The 23,785-nt window shown below is 39.4% G+C and overlaps 1 protein-coding gene across 3 annotated transcripts in view; it reads left to right on the top strand.

Moving 5' to 3' along the window:
• Nucleotides 1-23,785, top strand: part of INTS3 (integrator complex subunit 3) — a 2,345,436-nt gene that overhangs the window by 2,192,029 nt on the left and 129,622 nt on the right. For all 3 annotated transcript variants that reach the window (XM_044079970.1, XM_044079971.1, XM_044079972.1), the window contains one exon: nt 4,993-5,146. In XM_044079970.1, the coding sequence (XP_043935905.1) occupies nt 4,993-5,146 (154 nt within the window). The remainder of the gene's footprint in view (nt 1-4,992; nt 5,147-23,785) is intronic.

The raw sequence follows: 23,785 nt of genomic DNA on the forward strand, positions 1-23,785 counted from the left end.
AAATGCGCATGTTAGAAGTAGAAGGAACATTGTTAACATCAGTAGAAATAGTGTCCTTATTCAAAAAAGGAAAACCCATTAAAGTTATAAATGTAGGTGCTTCTGCATTACATTTAGTTACACTGTTATCAGTTAATGTCGCAGTTTTTTGTGGCTGCGAAGAAACTGTTACAACTGTAGAACGGAGAGTTGTGGGCGTCACACTAGCACTGTGATTTGGCACATTTGATTGGTTCAACTGTAGAGCTGTATTTCTAGCAGACGTTCTCTCAGCGGCAAAATCTGTTGGCCAAGAGAAAACATGCTGATTACAAAAATCTTTGTGATCCCTTTGCAACTTCTTAACTTTAGTTAACTGCAAGCATTTCTCATATGAAACACTGTTATGTTGCAGTAAGTCAAGTTTAGCAGTAACAGTATTAGAATTAAAACATTTGAAAATGTCATTCTGACAAACAAGAATGTCATTTTTTAATTCATTCTCTATTGGTAGAAAAAAATTAATAAATTTATATATTGTGCACTGTATTGTAAATTGAGTTCTTGCCATTGTCTCAAAAGTTCCGGATATTCATTATCATAGCTAGGCATATTTAATACACGGAAACCTCTGGGAATTACCTTGTGTTGTAGAGAGGCTTGAAGATGCAAACATTGCCATTGCAAACATTTGTATTTATGCAGTTTATTTTCAAGTTCTTTATAAAGATGAACAAACTCTTGTGGTGGTGGAACGGTGACATCATTGTCCATCACATTCAAGGTAGAGGTACTCAACAGAGGGTTATCCAGGATGTTAAGAATCTGCACTAGACGTTCACAAGTAGTAGTTCCATTGTTCAAGTTCATCACAGGATCAGATTCCAAAATTTCTGCCATGCCCCTTTCTTCGTATAAAGAAGAAAAATAAGAGCAAAATAATATGAATACAGAGTGCAGTTGGGTGCAGTAAAGTAAAATAAAATAAATGTAGAAACTGCACACAACTTACAAAGCAGAAACTTGAATGAAATAAAATAAAATAAGGCAAGCGCTTTCACAACTCAAAGGCCGCTTCGTCAGACAATACTAAAGTTAAGGTCATATCCGTATCTGGTTCTGTGCAATCATGTGGTAGAAGTAGGCATTTAAAGAAGGAATACTCATCATAAGCAATATGCAATCATGTGAGTATTACTTCTTTAAATGCCTAATTGTACCACATGATTGCACAGCACTATAAAAGGATATGACCTTAACTTTAGTATTGTCTGATGAAGCGGCCTGTGAGTCGTGAAAGCGCGCTTACCTTATTTTATTTTATTTCATTAAAGATGTTCTTTGTGTTTCACTGTTGCAGTCATTATATTTGGGTAATCTGCTGGCAGGTTGCCCTCAGTCAGCCTGAATTCCAAAGTCTTGAGTCCTACGTCGGTTGCTGTCTTCTCTTCCATGACATCAGGTCGTCAGACTGCAACCAACTGCACTCTGTATTCGTATTATTTTGCCCTTAGAGATAAGATTTTGTCAGACAATGGTATCATCATGAAAGGCCCAAAAGTAATTGTCCGAAAACCCTTGCAACAAGAGTATATTAAGATTTTACATTGTGGCCACCCAGGAACTGATTCTACCAAAAGAAGGGTGAGAGGACTAGTATTTTGGCCTTCTTTGTCAGCAGATATTGAGAAGGTACTTTCATCTTGTTCTGTATGTAATACTACTAAACTGCATCACAAAAATAAATAGTTCAGTTAAGCCAGATTCCTGAACTACTTTGGTCGACAGTAGCCTCTGATATCTTCGAGTGGAATGGTCAGCATTACTTGGTATTAGTAGAATCTTATTCAAATTGATTCGAGATTGACCTGCTTCCTAACCTAACATCCAGTACTGTGATTACTGAGTTGAAGAGACATTTTTCTGTCCATGGTAGTCCGCACAGAGTCATTTCTGACAATAGTGCACAGTTTAAAAGTTAGCAGTTCAAAAGATTTGCTGAAACATAGGACTTTGTTCATATTACAAGTAGTCCTGAATACCTGCAGTCAAACAACTTGGCTGAGTATAAAGATCAAAGTGTAAAAGAGCTGTTAGAGAAATCGAAACGAGAGAATACCGATGTTTTTCTAAACTTGCTTAATTTCAGACACATTCCTTGTTATAATCAACTTGGTTCGAGTTATATCTAGACAAACAAGAATCACATTGCCAGTCAGTAGCAATTTGTTGGTTCCATATGCTAAAAACAACAAAGCAGTGAAAGCTCAATTCCTAAAAAGGTGTTTGTCCCAGAAGTCCTAATATAAGACCAGTATTACAGCATTTTGCCTGTAGTAGACTCTAATTCTCAGAATGACATATCCAATGTTCCAGTTCTAGAGGACATTCCATCAGATATCCCTATTCCTGAGAATATCACAGAGAATCCTAAAGCAGAACATTCCCCAGTGACAGTCCCTGTTGCTATCCCAGTCCTAAGTATTACATTACAAGATTAGGTCACATTTTTAGACCTAGTTCCAGATACATGGCAACCTGGACATGAATGTTGTTTTGTTCATTATTGTCTGTATAATTTACATGCTTATTCAAATGTCATTGTCAATCCAAGACAGCTCAGTAAAGAGGGAGGATCTAGATCAGAATGTGTGATATACCTTTAAGAAACATTCCAGTCAGTGGGCACATGCATGTAAGTACTGAGCACGTGCAAGCAAGAGTGCCATTTGAATGAGCAGCCAGAGTGTAAGCATGTATGAGTGCAGCAGTCAGTTCGTTTAAGTTTAATGACCCAGTCATCCATCCTGATGTGTTTGTGTGTAATAAACTACTTTAACGAACACCCATCCCTCATTGTCTTATTCAGATACACAAGACGAGTGACATTCACCATAGCAGATATATGCCAGGCAGGGTCAAGGCCCACTCTACCATGGCTTTGGCTTCATCTTTGGCTTTTTGGAAAGGGTTTCATTCTAGAAGCTGCTACTTCATTCAGTCTACATATTTTTGCAAAGCACTGTAAGCTTGATTTCCTTTTCTAGGTTACGATCATACTTTGCTAGGGCCATTTTCTAGGGGCTTATGGATAATTCTCTTTGCATCTTATCAACAACATCTTAACAATCATATTAATCTTACAATAAAATCTACCAACAGAAAACTAGGCTCTCTCTACAGAATCAAATCTTTTCTTACTCCTGAAGCCAAAACTGCAATAGCTAGAACCCACTTAATCTCAACCCTTTTATATGCTTCCTCCATATACACAAATCTTTCTAAACATAATCTTAGCAAACTTGCTACATCATATAATAACATTGCCAGATTTGCAACTGCCTCTCCATATAGAACTCATCATTGTTTAAATCTCAAGAAGCTTGGGTGGCTGGAACTACCACACCTCATACAATACTATCAACTCACTATTGCCCATAATGCCCTACATCACCCTGACAACACTCCAATACTCTCCACCCTCATAACGCCCTATAACAATCAGAGGTACCTACACTCCACCAACAAAATACTGGTCCAAACATCCCGATCCAAAAACTCAGCAGGTGACTCCACATTTTCCAACTCAGTTGGCAAAATATGGAACAAGTTACCACAAGACCTTACATCCCTAACTTCACTCTCCCTATTTCAAACTAAACTAAAATTCTTCCTAAATAACCATTGGCTATGTTCATGTAATAACCCTGGTTAGCTGTCTTTTTTTTTTCCATCTTTATCTTATTCCTTAACAACCTTTCTCTTTCTTCTTTTCTACAAACTCTAACAGAGTATTCAATCTTCTTCATCTTTTCTTTTTTTACCATCCTAGATTTAGATTCTACTCAAACGTTTATACAACCTGTTTCAAGGTTTATTGCATATGTTTTTTTTTTTCCTATTTTTGTATATTGATGTATATCTTGACATTGTTTAGTAGTATGTAGTGGAGCTTTTCTCCCCGGGCCTCCACTGAAAATGGACATATATCCAGTTGGACTAGCCTGGTAAACAAATGTAAAATAAATAAATAATAAATAAATCTTCCATAGTAAGCTAGGGTAATCTACCCATGTAGCTAAGGCAACTGCAGCAGTGATGAACATAATACAGTTGTGTAAGTAAACTGGCCATAACAGTAGATGTTCAAATAATCACTGCTGCAATAACCACTTCCTCTCCATCCCCCTTGTTTTTTGGTGCATTTTTTATGCCAGGGTGTAGACATTTATTTTTTGTTATTCCTAACATTTTTTCAGGGCTCAGCCTCCCTCTCTTTCTTGGCTGGAAAACTTTGAAGGGCTTGGCACCCAAACTTGTCAGCTCAAGCTGCCTGACAGTTTGGGTATACAGAAGGTGCCCTGAAGCTTTGGAAGCTGGATCTAACTCATATAGCTAAGGCTGCTGCAGCAGTGATCGTTTGAACATGTACTGTTATGGTAAGTTTACTTATACAACTGTACTTTCTTTCTTCTGCCTCTTATCTTTTTAAAGTAGCTCTAGTACTCTTCCTATTGTAAGGAATACGGCAACTGTGATTAAGGAAGGACATACTAAAGTAGTGTAAGAACGTATCATAACAGTAGATGTATTACTTATCACTGCTGCAGTATTCTGTTCCTCCCTCCTTCCCCCAGTTTTTTTTTTTGTTTTTGTTTTTCTTCTTCTCTGTGTCACTGAGGAGTTGTCTTTTTCTTCTTTCTGGATGTTCATGTACTGTCTTTCTTTCTTCCTCATCAGATGCTTCTGTTCTCCTGGGGCAATTCAGTTTTGGGATTTGACACTGGTACATCACTTATGTATCTTATGCTTCAGGCTTATGGTGCTTGGAAGGGCCCAAGGCTTTTGGTAGTATGGCTTTCCTTGGCAAAATATCCCTATTGTAGGGATTACTGCAACACTGATAAGTAAGATATCTACTTTCATGGTAAGTTCTTATACAACTGTACTTTTCTGTGGAAATGAAGTTTCACAAGAGTAGCATTAATTATCTTTTGCTGCTTTCTGTTTTAGGTTCAGTGATCTTTTTGCTTTAGCAGAAGACTATGAGGATTGCTCTAAACCTTCAAAAAACAGGCGCAAGGGTGCCGCCTCAAGTCCACGGAGTAGGAAGAATGCTGCCCAGCCTATAAATACTGAAGAAGAATCTGGCTCCTCCAGTGCTTCCGTGAGTTTGTTTGCATTAAGATTTGAATTCAGAATGCAGAGTGGAAAAAATACACAACTTCATATAGTTACTGTTTCCTAGGAAAGCCATCAGTGATACTGTGTTTGTTATAACTGTTTGCAGTTGTTTATTTATTTACTTTGGTAGTCCCAAAGTCATTATTTTGCACACATGTATTAATTTGTTCTTTGTTGCTGTAGGGCTTAGTTTCTTAGCTGGAGAATAAGCCACAGGTTGTCAAGTATAACTATTGCTGTTCTTCTGTTAATTACAAGCAAAAACCTAGCAGATTTAGAAGATAAGTATCATGCCAAAGCCAAAGAAAAATGCATTTGCGTAATTTACGATAAGAATAATTCTGCCTTGGACTGGAAGAGTACTGTTATTATAGGGGGTCTACTTCAGATTGTCGAACTGCCGGAATATCGAACAAAAACCAAAATGCTGATGGAAGTGAGTGAAATCTCGTTACCAAAACCACACAAAATATTCACTCTAACAGTTCCAAATAAGGGTATGAGAGCAGCAATAGAAAATGATTTTCTGATGAAGAAGCTCGAAAACGTATGTCCTTTTGGCATAAGCGTTATTAAACCTGTTGGTGTATCTCAAGTGATTCCGGTGTTGTGATTCTGCATTTCTAGTGGATTATTACTTTGCATTTCTATTGCTGCTCTCATACCCTTATTTGGAACTGTTAGAGTGAATATTTTGTGTGGTGCCGGAATATCGAACCGCATATGGCCAAGACAATATGCACAAAGGCTCAAAACATGGAAAAAAATTTTTTTTTTTTTGCTGCAGCAGACCTATACCCCCTGCACAACCCACACCCCCTGTTCCTTAAATATACCAACTCCGACATCTGGCAACCTCCATGCAAACGGTTTGATGTTCTAAAAAAATTGTTTTTGTCTTGGTGATCCGTGGTTTGACAATCCGGCCATTTGACAATAATCTGAAGAGGATCTGTTATAGTACAAGGTGGTAGCATCACAGACTGAAATTTAATATTTGAAATTGTGCAGTCTTTTCTGTGATAAAGAAACTTAACATCAGAGTGTAAGTTTTCATTTGCTGGTGAATCCATTTTCTGACCTGTCATCTCAGGAGATGAGGTGTTTTCTGATTTATCACTGCTAAAGGCTATGGGCCTAAGGCTAGTGTCAGTATTGATGTACATGAGGATGATACCTGAGCACATAGAAGGGACTTCACCATCATCATCAACAAGGCTATACTTGCTTACCATTCCCTAGCCATAAGCTAGAAAACACAGGTCCTAGAATGTATCTCATTCTTCGAAGCATGAATGACCCATGGCTTTAACTGTCCCCTCCCTACCTTCTGTGATTTTTTTGACTTCCTCAGCAGAAATCACATTCTGTTGCATGAAACTTCATTGTTTCTGTAGGAATTTTTATCCTTTGTTTACATTGTATTAATAGTTTCATTTGAAAATTATTTGTTCACCAGAGAGCCCACATTCAAAGGTATTTGTATCCCTCCTTTTTTTCTCCTGTCTCTCTAGGGGTTGTAATTCTGTTTGAATCAGTTGAGATTGATTGATTTATTAACTGTGTAAATGGTCTGAGGACACTTAACAACCATGACCCTGGCTACAGTCCCAAGAAACGTGTGTTATTTATAGATGAATACAAATATAAGTAAGCTGACAAAGAGCAACTCATTTAGGATGACAGGACATTTGTGAAAGAATTGAAGTAAATGCTGTAAGCTAAGACAGCAAGCATTCTGTGTTTTGGCCTGTAATGGCAGCTTGAACTTGTATGGCTTGCACACTGTTGAATTGTGCTCAAGGCATTTTCCTTGAAACATTGACATGTACGAGCAGATAGTAAACATTCCGTAAAGTTTGTTTTGAAAGAGGTAAAGAAGCTTCCTTTTCTTCTTTTCTAGTGAAGTTTTCCTAAAAGCCCTTTCAACTCAGGCAGAAAAATGTGTTTTAATTTTAGTAACCCATCCTAAGTTCTTAGTGCATAAGGATTCCAAAATCTGTTACTTTGTAGTGCCAGTCACAGCTTGCAATGATCAAAGCTGAAATTTCTGGAAACCAACTGCTGGCTGACAAGGAAGTAACTGGAGGAGTCCTTACAACTCTAATTCTTAGCCTGCCCAAAAAGGAGATTAATTTAGTGACTGTAGCTGAAGTAGAACAAGTTCTTTACACATAGGATGTTTAGAAAATGCAGAAGGTACAAGACAGTGTCACCTAAAAGTTATGACATTCTTTCTAGTAATTATAAAAGTAATCATTCATTCTGAGTACTCGTTAGTAAGAAGACAGAGCAGCAGGAAAAATAGTCAGTGCAGTATCATCTTTTGTCAACGTTGAGTCTGTTATGGGAAACCATTTATCGAAAACCAAAATCACTTCACAATAGCTATTATGTCATTTCAAAGTGGAGCAAATTAATATATACACAAACACACGTGTATATGTGTGTGTGTGTGTGTGTGTGTGTGTGTGTGTATATATATATATATATATATATATCTACACACACACACTTCACTACACCAAGTGCAATGTTGGAGTTGATGTATTCAAGTAGCAGTGGGTGTGGGGGACTGCAGGGAGGCTTGCCCCCTGCTTATACTTGGAGAACAGTAATATAGTTTGTGTTTTGTTTGTTTCTGTATGTACTTGTGCGTGAGTATTGGTATCCTGTGTGTTTTTAGGATTTTGGATTCTGTAGCGCTCCTATATATATATATATATATATATATACACACATATATACACACACACACACACACACACATACGTATAGATAGATATTAATATATGTGGGTCTACTTTTAAATTCCATATTGCCATTTGAACGAGATGAAAAACCCGAAAGTTTTAGTGCCTGAAAATTTAAAAGATCGAATAGCAAAATATCTAAATTGAATTTAGTGGTTTAATGGCAAGTGCAGTATTACTTTAAGAGTTTGTATGTATGCCAGTATGGTGGACATTACGTTAGAATGTCTTGAGTTTGTTTCAGACATCAACAATGGTATAACTTCTGTGAAAGTAAGAAAGTGTTAATTATTAAAGGATACATTTATTGTTTGCAGTGGAGCGTACAGTAGGACAGATATTGGTTTTTGAAATAAAATCATTTAGGGAAAAGTAAAGGGAGTATTGTTAGTTCATCTGTAATAATTGTTAAAAGTTACTGATTGGCAGGATTTGTAGTACCAAGTCCTGCCTAAAGCTCGCCCACCATTTGCCGATCATTGAAAGTAAAATAATATTCATGCCGATGGCAACACGCGTATTCATTGCCTATTCTTAATTTACCCTTTATGTCAGTGTAGTGCAATATTGGAGTTGGTATATTTAATTTTTGGAGGTTGAGGGGGCACAGCGCCACCCCCCCACACACAAAAACTAAAGAACAAAATATTATGTATCTGTAACATTCATATGAAGTTTTTTGGTATTTTGGTACTTGATCTTTTAAATGTATATATATCCATCTATATGTGTATATATATATATATATATATATATATATATATATATATATGTATATATGTATGTATGTATAAATGTGTGTGTGTATATATATCCAAGCAAAGGGTAAAATTTTAAGAAAGGCCCAGCCAAGCTAGAGTCTTCGCTCTGTAATACCTTAAACCTTCTGTAGTGGAGGCCTTTGGGATATATGCAGATGAACCCTTCAAAACATACCATTGTTTCAGCTGCATGGCTTCTAAATGCCAGTTTGAAGATTGGAAAGCAATTTTCTTAAACTGCAAATAGTAGATTTTATAATAAATGCTAGAACAGAAATGGCAGACATGAAAAGTGCATCATTTAAGAGAATATAAGATTTGAGAAAGCAATACTGTACAAAGGTAAAAATAGCATGGTGAATAATTTAATAATAATACAGATGAACAGTGGAAGCAAATATGTATTACTTCAAGAAATGCAGCTCAGTCAAGAAAATGTAAACTTCATGCTTAGAAATGTTTTATACAAATATTTCTATAGCCCCAACAGACCTGCAAAAAGTTCACACAGAGAAGGCAGTGTTGGAAATGTGATGGTTCAGAAACAGGTTCTTGAAAGTATACATTCTGGAAATGTCATGAGTTGCTTCATTCCAAAAATGACTTAAATAACATGCTAAGTTTCATACTTGGAAGAGAATTTAACCTCACTATAGATATGATTTTAGTGAGTTGGTTTTACAAATAACGTGTGCTTAAGAAGGGAAAGGGCTGCTGTCTTAAGTATTGACAGTGACTAAGAAAGCTATAACTTGAAAATGGAAAACCAAAGAACAGCCATCAGTAAGAGAGATGAAAGTGGTTACAAAGATTAAAATATGGAACTGAGAATAGTTACAGATCAGAAATGGAACTTCTTGGGAAGAAAATGGACTGTTTGAGATGCTCTGTTGGAGTATGAGCCTGAAGATGATGTTGATAATTAACAAAGTACCAAGACTTGTATCTGTTTAATTAAAGAGTCTGTAATACAGGGTGAGAAGTTACTGGTCCAGTTCTTAACACTTGTAGTGTTGTGTAAATAGAATAATATGGTCACTAATTAATTCATAATCGCAGTTTAGGTTGTTAATAGTTCATTTTTGTGTGCATCTGTTTTTTGTTGAATGAGCAATGTTAAATCAAAAGAAGGGATTAAAATTGAATAAAACAGCTGAATCTGGTACTTCAGTTTGCATGCTTAACGCCAGTTTATTGATAACTGATGTAAGCACTGACTGACATGAGGCTGCATTTTTAACATTGTATAAACTCGTATAACTATATACTGATAAAATGGTTGTTTCATCATGGCGGCCACGGTGTGCAGCAGTTAGCATTGTCTCCTCACAGCAAGAGGTTCTCTGGTTCGATGCTTGGCTGGGGTGCCTTCTGTGTGGAAGTCTGCATGTCCTCCCTGCAGTCATGCGGGTTTCTTCCCAGTGCTCTAGTTTCCTTCCACATTCCAAAGACAATCCAGTAGGTGGATTGGACACTCTCAATTGACCGTAGGTGCAAGTGTGTGCAAGTGAGTGGTACAGACGAACTACCGCAACAGGGCTAGCCACCCAGTGGAATAAACCTTGGCTCGAGATGACTGTCAATGTTGAAGTGACACCCAGACCCCATATACAAAATGGGAAAAAGAGGTTGAGAATGGATGGGGTTGTTACATCAGTCAGTGCTGAAATAACAAATGCACCATGCATGTGGATTGCACTGCTCAAAAATGTATTTGAAAGATTAAAAATATAGTAACATCCCTCTAACAGAATTAAAACCATCAGTTACATGTTTACATCTAGAATTTCACAGTTATCAAGAATTGTTAGTGATAACCTCTGTATACTGGACACCCCACACATCACATGTGTATGGTTTAAAGCAAGATTGAGAGATAATACAGTAACCCGGTGAAAACAAAGCATGGTTTGATTATCACAGTTGTTTTGAGTTCTAGTTAAACCATCAGCAAAAGTGCTTCCTTTACACTTGATTATAATCAGATGTCATATTAAGTGAAGTACAATGAAATATGGATCATTGGCCAAGTTTTGGCTGAAATTATTAAACCTATAATGTTATCAAGCTGTCAAATCATCAGACTAACTTTAGGTTCCATGTAACTACAGTTGAGTAAGTATAGGAGTATGTAATTGATTCACGCTAGTATGTGTTTTTGTTTTTTTTTTTTTTTAATTTTGGGAAAACAGAGACCAGTGCCAGCTATTAATCATTTATTCATCAAAACTTGGGTAGAAAGTTGCAACCACTTAGTGCAGAGGGATAAAGCCCCTACTGCAACCCAGAAGACTCTTGTTTAATTAGTCCTACAGGTGGTGGAGGGGAGGCAAGAGGAAGATGAACGTGAGTGGCCAGTGTCAGCTCACCCATCCTGGGTAGAGGGAAGCTGCATAGGGTTGCTGCATTAAGCAATGTATCAGCCTGGCGAGCTCTGCACTGCATAAATGATGATCCTTTTAGTCGAGAGGTTGGCATGATCAGAAGAGCTCTTGCACCTCCCAAGAGCAGTGATTGCAGAGCTGACAAGGCTACCAAAAGGAAGTGGGAGTTCAGGCACATTTCCCTGCAGCAGTATATCTTCAACCTCCTCACCAGCCCGACATGGAACAGATTGAGCCCAGAGTTTGCTCAGCCAGGTTGTGAAAGACCTAATGAATAAGAAGAGGAGCTGGTGGCAGGTGACATTATGCTGTGGGAAAAGAAAAAAAATAAGTAGAGAGTCTGCATTTCTACTTCTAGACTGTTGCTTATTTAATGTTAAAGGCAGTGAAGCAAGACCACACAATAACATGTGGATAAATAAGCACAGTTATTAAGAATAATGATTATTCTCCAGTTCATCTAAGATTGATGTGTGTCGCATCTAGTAGTATGAGGCTCATTTTGAATCCTAATTCAACCCATTGCTAGCGAAGTTCTTTTTTAGAGCACACAGAAGTTACATGTTTCCTATCTGCATTTCAGTGGTCATCTGGTATCCATATCACTGCTCTAATAATAAATCGTAACATAAGAACCATCCTTAGCAAAACCACTGAGCCATGCAACCATAGCATTATACTTACCTGACATAATTTTTCTCACAGAAACACGGCTCAAGCCACACATTAAAATGAAGAAATATTTCCCCTGGTTATAGCATACTACGAAAAGACCATACAGCTAAAAGAGGAGGCTGAGTTGCTGTACTGTATCATAACAACATCACTGTTGAACTATTTAACATAGAAATCCCTTCATTTAATAATGCAGAGATCCGACTTGTAAAGTAAGACTAAATACACAAAAGCAGCTAAATATCTTAGGATCATATATCCCTCCAGGAGATATCATCAAAAACCTAGAACCTCTTCTCCAGTGGGCAACAGAAACCCTCCCACACGAAACCATTGCACTAGGCGACTTCAGTATTGATTGGACCTCATTTAATTCCCTCCCTTTTCGCAGCTTATACAAACCCCTATTTCTTCTTCTTCTTTCGTCTTTTCCTGGTTAGGGGTTGCCACAGCAGATCACCTGTCCGTTCATGATTGGCAGTGGAGTTTTGCGATGTCGAGTTGCCAGCCCGGCGCCCAGCCTTCCACAGAAGGCACACACACACACACGCGCCTAGGGCCAGTTTGAAGTGTCCAATCCACCTACAGCATGTCTTTAGGATGTGGGAGGAAACCAGAGCACCCGGAGGAAACCCACATGACCACAGGGAGGACATGCAGACTCCGCACAGAAGGCACCCCAGCTGAGGATTGAACTGGAGAACCTGTTGCTGTGAGGCAGCAAAGCTAACCACTGCACCACCGCAGCCGCCCCTTATACAAACCCCTACTAGGGTAGACAAAACCTCAAAAAAAAAGAATCAGTAGTAGACTGGATTCTCACCAGTCGCCCATCTTCCACTCATAATTTCAGTAAACTACCCAACACTCTAAGTGACCACCTCCCAACCTTCTTCATCAGAGACCAAACTAAACTCACTAGAACTAGCTCTCTTAAACATATCAACTACACTAAAAACTTCAGGGCTAACAACCTTAATACAGCCGTTAAACACTCTAACTGGTCTCCCTTTTTAACACTTCCTTTAGATGAAGCAGTTGAGTATTTCAACACTATCTTCTTAGGCATTCTCAACCAACTTGCCCCACCAAGACAGATCTGCACTAAAACCATCTGTGCCCCATGGCTTACCAAGAGCAGTAGGCAACCTATGAAACAAAGGGACAAAGCATGCAGCACCTGGCACAAAAACAAAATTACTCCTAATAGGCAAACATTGTTAGCACTGAGAAATGCTGTAAAAAAAAAAAAAAACAAATCAGGCTAGACAAACAAAAATACTACAGTGAAATTCAGACTAAGCATAATACCAACCCACAAAAGTTCTGGGCCGCTATAAACAGTATTCTCCGACCAGGTAAATCACCAACTTGTCATCCAAACATAGATACCATCTCTATAAACACAACCACCCAATTCATTGAGTTCTTTACCAACTCTATACTAAAGCTGACAACTGACCCACCCTCCTCAACCCCCACTATACTATATAACCCATCGTATAACGTCATCTCCTTCACCCTTCAACCTGTACCAGCTTACACCATCTATAGACACCTAACCAAACTTAAACCCACCACACTAGACATAGACAAACTACCTGCCCAATTCCTACAAATAGCTGCCAAAGCCATTTCCTACCCAGTCTCTATAATCATTAACAGATCAGTCTCAGAACAAAAGGTGCCATTTCTCTGGAAAATCTCCTACATTGCACCAGTACACAAAGGGGGCACCTCCACTGACCTAACAAACTACTGCCCTATAGCTATACTTTCCCCACTAACTAAAATACTGGAAAAATGTATCCACACCCAGATCCTAACACATCTCCTCTCCAGTAATCTTCTTGCTGAAACTCAACACGGATTCCACCCCGACCATAACACTACCACTGCACTCATCCATTTTAGTAACCTAGTAAATATACAGCGCAACAACGGCCAACTAGTATCTACAGTTTTCCTTGACTTATCAAAGGCATTTGATACAGTCTCCCATACAAAACTTCTAACATCACTCTCAGAATTAAAACTAACTACCGCCACTCTATTATGGTTTCAAGACTACCTCTCCCAATCCCAACAACCTGTTCAATGGAAAAACTCCCTTTCTCCTTACTTTCTGTAAAACTAGGAGTACCACGAAGATCAGTCCTAGGACCCCTACTTTTCACTATATTTACAAATCTTCACAAAGCCACCCCTCTAGCAAACCTGGTTCAGTACACTGACAACTCCACCTTAATCTGCTCTGACCCCACCCTCCAACAACTTCAAATTAAGACCCAGGAAACCTTTACATCCATCGAAAGCTAACAAACTCCCAGCTAACACGAAATCCTAAAAAGACCCAACTTATGCTGTTCCATCCTTCCAAAGCAGCAGTACATACTCCCCCGTTCTCTGTTACTGCATCAGATAATACCCCTATCTCCCCATCACACAAACCAAAATTACTAGGGGTCATTATTGGCAGTAATATGAAATTTGACAAACACGTAGCTCATACAATAACCAAAGTCAGCAAAAAACTAAGGACTCTTTACAGATGTAAAAACTTCCTAACCAGCAACAGTAAAGTTACCCTAGTTCATACCCATCGTCTCTTTACCTTACTGTATGCTTCTCCTTTCCTAATGAATCGAAACAAGAGTGATTTAAACAAGCTGTCAATATGCTACAACAAAATAGCAAAATTCACCACAAACTCCTCCTAGCGTACCCACCACTCCCAAGCCCTAAAGCAGTTTTCCTGGCTGGAACTCCCAAACATCTTTGCTCTAAACCAACAACTTTTAGCTCACCAAATACTGTACCAAGCTGACAAAATCCACCCTTACATACTTGATCACTTTTCTCCAGTAACAGAGAACTTAGATCCACTAACAAGGCACTAATTGCAGTCTCCAAAAGCCATTACAGCTCTGGTGACTCCCTGTATTGTAGCAACATTGCTAGGACTTGGAACTCCCTACCACTGCAAATCAGGGTACAACCTAACAAAACCATCCTCAAAAAACAGCTTATTTCCCACCTAAACAACTCCTGGACATGCAACTGCCGAGCACCTGACTAACACCTTTCCTCTACCCACTATCCAAACTCTTCTTTAAAAGTTCCACAGGTGCATCATGTATTATCACATGTTAATTACCAGCTCACCACCTCCCACTCCCCACTGTCCCATCTATACCCATTAACTCTCCCCTTGACTAAGTTGAAAAGATTTCCCTTAAAATGTTAATGAACCTCATATGAACTTGTCCATATTCTCCTCCTTTGACAAACTGGGTAGTATTTTTAGTTTTTCCTTCATTACATCTTCAAGATTATCTCTGTTAAACATACTTTATGAACAACAATCATATCTTACTACCTGCTGTACTTTTAATTGTATGTCTAAACCACTATGCTTATGTAGATATCTTATGCAGGCATATGTTATCTGCTTTATTTTATAACTATATGTCTAAACTACAATGCTCATGTAAATATCTTCTGTACAGTATGTTAGCAATTGTTCTGGAGCTTTTCTCTCTGGGCGTCCCCTGAAAATGGACAGCTCTGTCCAGTCGGACCTCCCCGGTAAACAAATGTAAAATAAAATAAAGATCAACAACATTGCTATGTAATGATTATAAAGACCTACAGATAGTCATATTGATTAACCAACCAAATAGCCAATGACATAATACAGAGAGAGGAGCATATTCCATAACAAAAGGCATGTACTTAATCTACTAAGAGTAAACTAAATGTACTAGGGGTTTAAAAACAAAAAAGGCCATCTTAGATAACAGTGTACACATTCTTAGGGAAGTTACAATTACAGTGGTTTTGGTTTCTGTGACCACATATTAACATGATTTGTTTTCATAAAGAGAGTTGTGTAATAGGCCATCATAATATTTTTATTTGCTCCCAGGGTCGTCATCTGATCTGGCACCCCCCCTCAACTTTCTGTTGAGGAACAAAAAAAAATGCTCCCATTCTCAGATGTGAAGATCAACAGAAGGGAAAAAATTCTCATTTTATACTGTAGCAAACTGCTTGCTGCATTTGTATCATTTAGTTGCTACAGTTTAAGCCATGCATGGAGCACTACAGTGCTTCATTTCTGACTGCAAATGCAATACTGACATTTAAATACCAGTATGCACTGAATATCAATTGGGTTCTGTTGATCGTACCCCCTAATACTTTGTACCGGGGACCAGGGTAGCTGCCACCCTTCACCCCACCCTCGCTATCCTTCCGATGCTAAGCAACCCCATCAAACTGAGATCACTATGCCACATAAATAATGCCAGCAATGTTATATTAATAAATTAATAAATAAATATAGTAATCTCTCATGGCATTGTGCCCCTGTTGAAAAGTGAGTATCCCATTCTCCTAACAAACAAAATTATGCATGATTAGAAGCTCTGAATCTTAAAAGCAAAGTTTCTTAGTATAACCAAGCAAGCTTCAGTCAGAAATGTAAGAGTAACATACCAGATGCACTGCTTCATCCATACTTTGCAAATGCTAACCCAGTGCATTTCACATCCCTGTAGCTGTTCTCCGTGCAACACAATGTACTCATTAGATTCTGTTGTGCAACTGGTGACATGGGCAGTTGCACATTTTTAAGAAAGTACAGGTTAAGATAATGTTGGTATTTTCAAAATAAACACTAAATACATCACAGATACATAATAAGTAGGCACCAATGTATAAGTAACCAGGATTAAGTGTCTGAGAAGTTTAGGGCTTCACACACCCCTATTAAAAGGACAAAACTCATATTGTCCTTGCCATCATGCAGACACACCTCACCAAAGTTAGCAGTTTGCACAAAGAACAGTGTACCATATCACTTTAAAAATGATAAAATTACAGTTTGACAAAGTGAAAATGCTGCGGAATAAAAAGGGAAAAGGATATTACTTGACCATTGCATTACTATGCAAACCACATGATACAAAACTCTGTAAAAGGGATATAACAGATCAGAACTTGCCTTTGCAAAATGGAACTCACAGTCACAGTGAGGTAGTCACAGTGAGGTGAGGTAACGAAAATTCCATACGTAAAAAATCCAGAGCGAGCCTAAAATAATGGAGGAACAAAAGCCCAAAAATAGGGACATATTTGGTTTGGCACCTGTGTCTCTAATGCAAACAGGTAACCTGTAAATGGTTTATCTCCCAGACCCATTCTTACACTTATCAAGGATATCAGAACTTGTCAGAGATTTGGGATGCATGGGTAGGTTTAAAAAGGCCCTTGTGGTCGTTAGCCTAATAAACATTTATGAACCTATATTTTAAATATTGCTCTTATAAAGTTGTTAAAATTATATAATGTGTGTTAGCATGTGTTTTCTGAAAGATGTAAAGTCTGAAATTCAAATGTATTCCACTGTTTAGTAGCTTCAGTCATCCGTGATTTGCAAGAAAACCAAAGGTTTTATGAGGAACAGATTAAAAATATGAGGCAAAAATCTGGATAGTTGAGAGGTATGCCTCCAAATCCCACAGTACATAATATGTTCTTCAGTGGTATATAATTCTACTTGCTGTAAGTGAGAGTCACCATGTTTATAAAGTTTGAAAGCTTTGTTACCTGAATTATTTGAAACATAGACATTTAAATATGATTTTGGCTATCACAATCACTGTATGACCTCGTAATGGTCCTATGGCAAATATATATACTTTGGTATTAGCCAGAGATTAATTCAAGTTTACCTGGTGCATGAGTAAAGAAGTTTAACTTTGCTTTCTACTTGCAGTCAGATGCCTTCAATCTCCATCAGAAAATAACAGCCTCATAATCACACTTGAGGAAGTAATGTGTAAAATAACATTTGTTATATGTAAAACTGACCTAAATGCATTAGAGCCATAGCTATCATGTTTAGTTGTTCAAGGTGGTGTTAGTCACTATGTAGAAATATAGATTAACAAACAGCTAAATACATCTAAAACTATTTCTAAAAACTACAGATCAAGTAAATTATTTCCCACAATTTAGCAGTGTCTTTTTAGTCCCTCTAATAATAGTAACAATTTAGATGAGTACTTTTTTTATCACTCTCACCATGTAAAAATTAGCAGGTCTGGTCTGGTTTAGAGAATCATAAATTGGTAATGTCGTTCAGATAAATAATAAAAGCAATAGTCACTTGAATAGTCTTTCACAAACTCGTGACATTTACACATGATTAAATGTATTGCATTCAGTTGCATTCCACAAAAAAGTTAAAGTTGCAGGATAAGCCATTTTACATCACATATCCTTTTCTACTGAATGCCTAAAGCCGCCTTCATTCTTATTAGTCTTACTTCTTGAAGTAAGACAGGGTCAGTCTTCAACTTTAAACCATTCCATAAAGTAGTATACCATTATTAACAGTTTAGTTAGTATTCCTTTCAGTATATTTTTCCACCAAACTTTGAATAATAATGTGTTATGCAGTTTTCCGTCTAGTGACAAGGTTATTGTCTTGAAAAATCCAGTAGCTTCACTTGCAGAATTCAGCTTTGAGTGGTGTTACATGCCAGTCCAGATTCAGATTCCCTAAGATGTTTTTCCCTCAAAGCAGTTAATACATATTTGAATTCCGTAACCGTTAAATAGATGGTTGTATGTAAGGGAATTATTTCTCTCTTTAAAAAAATGCAGTAAAATCAGATCATTCTTCAGCAGCTACGTGAACTTCTTTATTGATTGAGGTACAGTTGTCCGGGGTAATTCAAAGCTACTAAATATTTCATTGTAAACTATAGTATTGTCCCCTTCCATGTGAATGTTGACAACTTTTTCTTGAAAGCATTCTGAAGCTGTTTTCTTTTTAAAAACCTTCTGTTTTAAGGAATAAATGTGTGACCTTGGAGGGTGTTGTGAAAAACTGAGGGGCTTCCAGCCCAGCCAGATAGAATTTTGTAAATAATTCTATGTCATCGTAAATATTAATATGATGCACAGGCTGGTTTCACAAATGTAAGAAAACTGTGTTATGTGCTAAGCTTCAGAAATGTAACCACAGTGCACCCTACTGGAAGAAAGCTGATAAGTAAAGAATTTTAAAACTGTGTGTGATCTCAAGCTTGGAGACAGGATGTCTGGGGCAAGAAATTCTTTCCATTGTACTAAGACAGAGATAATTACTAGGTTTCACATGTAAAGTATCTTTTATTGCTGTGGCTTCCTGGCAGGTGCAGATTACAAAGAAATGTTAAATTTTAAATTCTGTGATCCTGGCAATCTTAAGCAAAAGTGTCAAGAATGATGTAGTCTGAAATGACTCAGCAGTAACGTGTATTATCAATTTAAGACTTTCTCAGAGAGAAAGATATAGCATTTCATATTTTTTTCTGAACCTGAGCATATCAGCTCACTAGCACCTCGCTTTGCTCTGTAAGTAAGATATCTAGATCTTAGTTTATCTCTTAGAGATAGATAGAAATAGCAAGATTAGTCTAGGTGTTTTCTATATTTATGTCAGACTATCCTACAATGTTGTTTTTAAGTATTTCCTGTGATTTCTGAATTCTGTAATGTCATTGTGTTGAGTTAATAAGTATTGTCATGTGTTTTTATTATTTATTATTAAATATATTTAAACATTTGAACTGTGGCTGTTTTATGTAGAGATAATTTAAGCTCTTAGAGTACTTGCATATATTTGATGATACTATATAAGCCACTCCCAGTAGCCTTGCTGTTCGTCACACTATTTGGATAATAATAACATTGCACAGTAGAACTGGACACCTTTTGGTAAGGGCCTTTTATAGTAGCTGATAAGAGTAGTAGGTGGCAGTGATTACTACCTTATTGCCTGGGCAGAAGGGGGCATAGCTAGTGAAACGGTGCCATCCTTCCTCAGGAGTGTCTGTGTGCTTGCATATAAATCAAATCTCAGAGTGTGTGTATGTCAGCTACTTGGGCAGGGACATGAAGCACTGGTTGAGCAGAAATGGTACTGGAGGTTTTGGCTTGACTACTCAGCTGAGATCTGAATGTTATAGCTATGCCAGTGGGGAGTCCTATTGGAGATCTGGAGAGAAAGGGAGAAAGCAGTCCCAGACTGACTGTGATCTCTGTGCGCTCTTAAGGGAAATTGTACTTTACTGTGTGTATACTTGTTATCCTCCCAGTGTGGATGCCCCTCTGCGGTGCTAGTGGTGAGGATTGAGGCTCCTTGATTACTGAGCCAGTGCACGGGCATCACATATTAATTGGTGGCAGTGGTGGGATAGCCACATCAAATATTGTTTGATAGTGGTTAGTTAGCCACATCACATACTAATTGGCTTGTAGTGGTGTGGATAATGAATTCCTGTAGCTTGTGTACAGTGATCACTGAAGGTGTTTTTGTACTCTAAATCAGTCACGCAGTGAACATTGAGTTCAGATCATATTTGTTTTACTTCTTTTGTTAGCTTAGCTAGTCAGAGAGAGCAGGCAAGCTGACAAGGAGCCAGTTGGCTGAGATGTGCCAGACTAAAGGACTGGTGCAAGGAAACCTGACTAAGGCAGACATGATTGCAGCTTTGATCACGGCTGCATCTGAGAATAACCACCAGAAAGATGATCAGACTGGCTGTTGAGATGTACAACACTCAGAGAATGGACAGTTCAACCTTTCCACAGAGGACTTAAAAATCCATCTGGAGCTAAAGAGACTTGAGTTGGAGGCCAAGTGTTTGGAAATAGAAGCAGCAGAGAGACTGACGCATCTAAAGACGAAGGAAAATGAGAAACTGCTACGCCTGGAAGCTGAGGAGAAGTACAGGCAGAGGCAACGTAAAAAGGAGATGCTGACTCTTCGCCAGAGTCATAGAGGTAATGGGGAAGGGAGCAACTGGACCCCAGAAGCACAAAAGGTCAGTAAATGTATTCCACAGTTTACAGAGAGGGATAATTTTGATAGTTTCATTCATATGTTTGAAAGAGTATGTAAACAGTATAATGTTGACCAAGGACTCTGGGTACAGTTCTTGACCCCCTTACTCCATGGTAAAGCTGTAACTATTTTATCCAAACTGTCTGACAATGACTTTTTAAAATTATAATGTTGTAAAGAATTGTTTGCTAGAATTTTTTAAGCTAACACCTGAAGCTTATAGGAAAATGCCGTGTGTGGATGTCAGGTCACCACTTTTGAAGGGCTGGTAGACTTTTTGGTGGGGGAACAAGCCCTTAGCACTTAGCCTGAGGACATGAGGATCTGATTAGCTGATAGATGATGCTCTACTGCAGATGACTTGGGGAAGAAGGGAGACCTATTCCTGGCAAGCAGGGCATCATTGCACAGGAAAGGGACACCCAGTGCTGCTCATGGGTCTAAGGGAGCCCATGGTGGGCAGGGCTGCCCCAACACTATCTGCTAGTAGCAGGGGAAGCCACTTGTCCAGGTACACATCCAGGACCTAGGGTAAAATGTTTTGAATGCAACCAGTGGGGCCAGGTAGCATATAGATGTCCATGGAGGCAAGGTGGGGAACAAAAGATGAGGGAGCCAGTAAGTGGGAAAGACAAAATGCCCATAGTAGGTTGTCTTGAGACAATAGGAGTACCAAACTACCATCCTGCAGATATCCTGATAGGGAAGGATTTTGATAAGGGAGTACCATGTGCTCATGCAGTTACACGCAGTCAGGCTTGGAGACAAGCATGTGGGTCTGGTAGCCTGGGGGAGACTCAGACAGACCGCACACTTGCAGCCAGGACTGGTGAGGTGGTTAGTTCAGGGAGGGAGTTACCCTGTAGCAGTGAGACTGAAGGTGAGCCACAACTGCTTGTGGTTCCTGATGTTCCTTTGGACAGACTGACTGCAAAGGGAGAAGTGAGTAGTATACCCAGGCTGACAGTGAGGCACCGCTGAGGATGCCAGACGTCCTGTGGAAGGGGAGCTGGGAAGGGTTACAAAGAGAGAGTTGAGACTACTCAGTACTCGGACCGTACATTACAAGGCCTGAGGCAGGTAGCTAGTGAGGCACCTGATTCTCAAGGGAAGGGGGAATCTGTATACTGGGACAAAGGGTTACTGTATATAGAGTGGACCCCCGAAGGAGGGCTTGGGGGTGAGAGAATACAGCAGTTGGTAGTCCCAAGAGCATACCGTCTGGCACTTCAAGCCATAGCCCATGGTATTCCCTTTGCAGATCATACGGGCATAAAACGTACAAAGAAACGTATTAAGCAGAGCTTCTATTAACCTGGGATTTCCAGAGATGTTAACAGGATATTGCAGGACCTGTGAGCAGTGCCAAAAGGTATGCAAGACAGGAGACCAGGTGAAAGCTCCTCTAATGCCTTTACCTGTGATTGAGGAGCCATTTCAGAGGGTAGCTGTGGATATTGTGGGGCCTTTGAGTACCCCAAGTTCCACAGAGAAAAAGTATTTTCTAGTGGTAGTAGATTATGCTACAAGATACCCTGAGGCAGTGGTTTTGTCCTCCATTGAGGCAGAAAAGGTGGCAAATACTTTGTTAGAGATTTTCAGCAGGGTAAGTTTCCCAAAAGAAATACTGACTGACAGAGGTGCCAATTTCATGTTAGACCTGCTGGCTTATCTGTGGAAGTACTGTGGGATGAAGCACCTAAAGACCACCCCTACCATCCCCAGACTAATGATCTTGTTGAGAGGTTAAACTGTATGCTCAAGTCCATGCTATGGGCATTTGCAGACCAGTTTAAGAGTGAGTGGGACACATATTTGCCCATCTGTTGTGTGCTTACAGAGAGGTTCCCCAGGAGTCCACAGGTTTTTCACCCTTTGAGTTGCTGAGTGGGCATAGGGTGAGAGGGCCTCTAGACTTAATTTGTGATGCGTGGGAAGGAGAGTATGAATCTCACAAGGAGTCTGTTGTGGCATATGTCCTAAACCTCAGGACAAGGCTCAGGAAACTCATGGGCTTGGCCCAGGAGAACCTGGTAGAAGCCCAACAGCAGAAAAAGGTCTGGTATGACAGGAATGCTCAAGCTAGAAAGTATGCTGTAGGCAGCAATTATTGGATGTTCATCGTGTTTCACTGTTGCAGTCCTCACAAAATGGGTTATCCGGCTCCCGGTAGCCCGCAGTCGGCCAGAATACCAAAGTCCTTGGTATATGACATTGGCTGCCTTTGGTTTAAGCCTGACGTCAGATACAAAGGAAGGCAGTCGACGCCATTTCCTCAGTCTTTCTTGCCACGGAACCCGAAGCAGAATCTTTTTGAAAGAGTGCCAGTCAGCCGAGTACCTTCTTTTTGTATTCGACTGCTTAGTTGAAGACATCCTCAGATAAGTACCTTGTTGGGGACCCTTTTTTCTAGCTTTAACGAATGTCAGAGTAAGTTAATAACTGTCTTGCCTGTGGAAAACAGATTCCGCACTGTGATTTTCACCCCCTATTGTATCACTTGTTTGGGCCTTGAGCACCACGTCCCTAATTGTGTTCTCTGTGCTTCTTTCAACCCGCGTACCATTCGCCGTAGAGCTAGGATCTTGCTCAAGCATTTCGGAGTTTGGCCTAAGTTCGTCAGTATGTCGTCTTCTGGTCTCCCAACTTCAAATGTACCTAAGAAGCACAAGGGATAAGGACAGCGACAGGCTTAGGGTAAAATTAACCGACAACGTCCCTGTTAAATTGGTTGTCGGCCCAGCGGAAGTCAGTGAGGTGCTTTCATTGCCCCTGCAGTCCGCGGATGCTCAGCAACAGGCATCTGCGGAGACCTTTTCTGAGTCCTCCATACTGCAGGCTTCCACTTCTTCTGACCCTCCGCCAGTCGTCGCCTCTGACGGATCCAGAGCCGCTAAGCAGGCGCCGGCTTCTGAGGCCTCTTTTCTCCACCCAGAGACCAGATCCAGACCGACGACCTTGGTTCAGACTACTGTGGTGGCTAGGCCTCCTGAGTCCCTCCGGCTTTCTAGCAGGCCTTCCAGCCAAAAATCTACTCCAAAGCAGGCACCGGCCTCCCCTCAAATGCCTCAGCCTCAAATGATTAAGATGGCTAGTGATGTCTTGAGCCTTATCAGGGGCTCTCAGCCACCTCCTTCTAAGAGGGCT

The sequence above is a fragment of the Protopterus annectens genome, chromosome 8.part0 (genome assembly GCF_019279795.1).
Source record: "Protopterus annectens isolate FY-2018-M chromosome 8.part0, PAN1.0, whole genome shotgun sequence".
Lineage (NCBI taxonomy): Eukaryota > Metazoa > Chordata > Ceratodontiformes > Protopteridae > Protopterus > Protopterus annectens.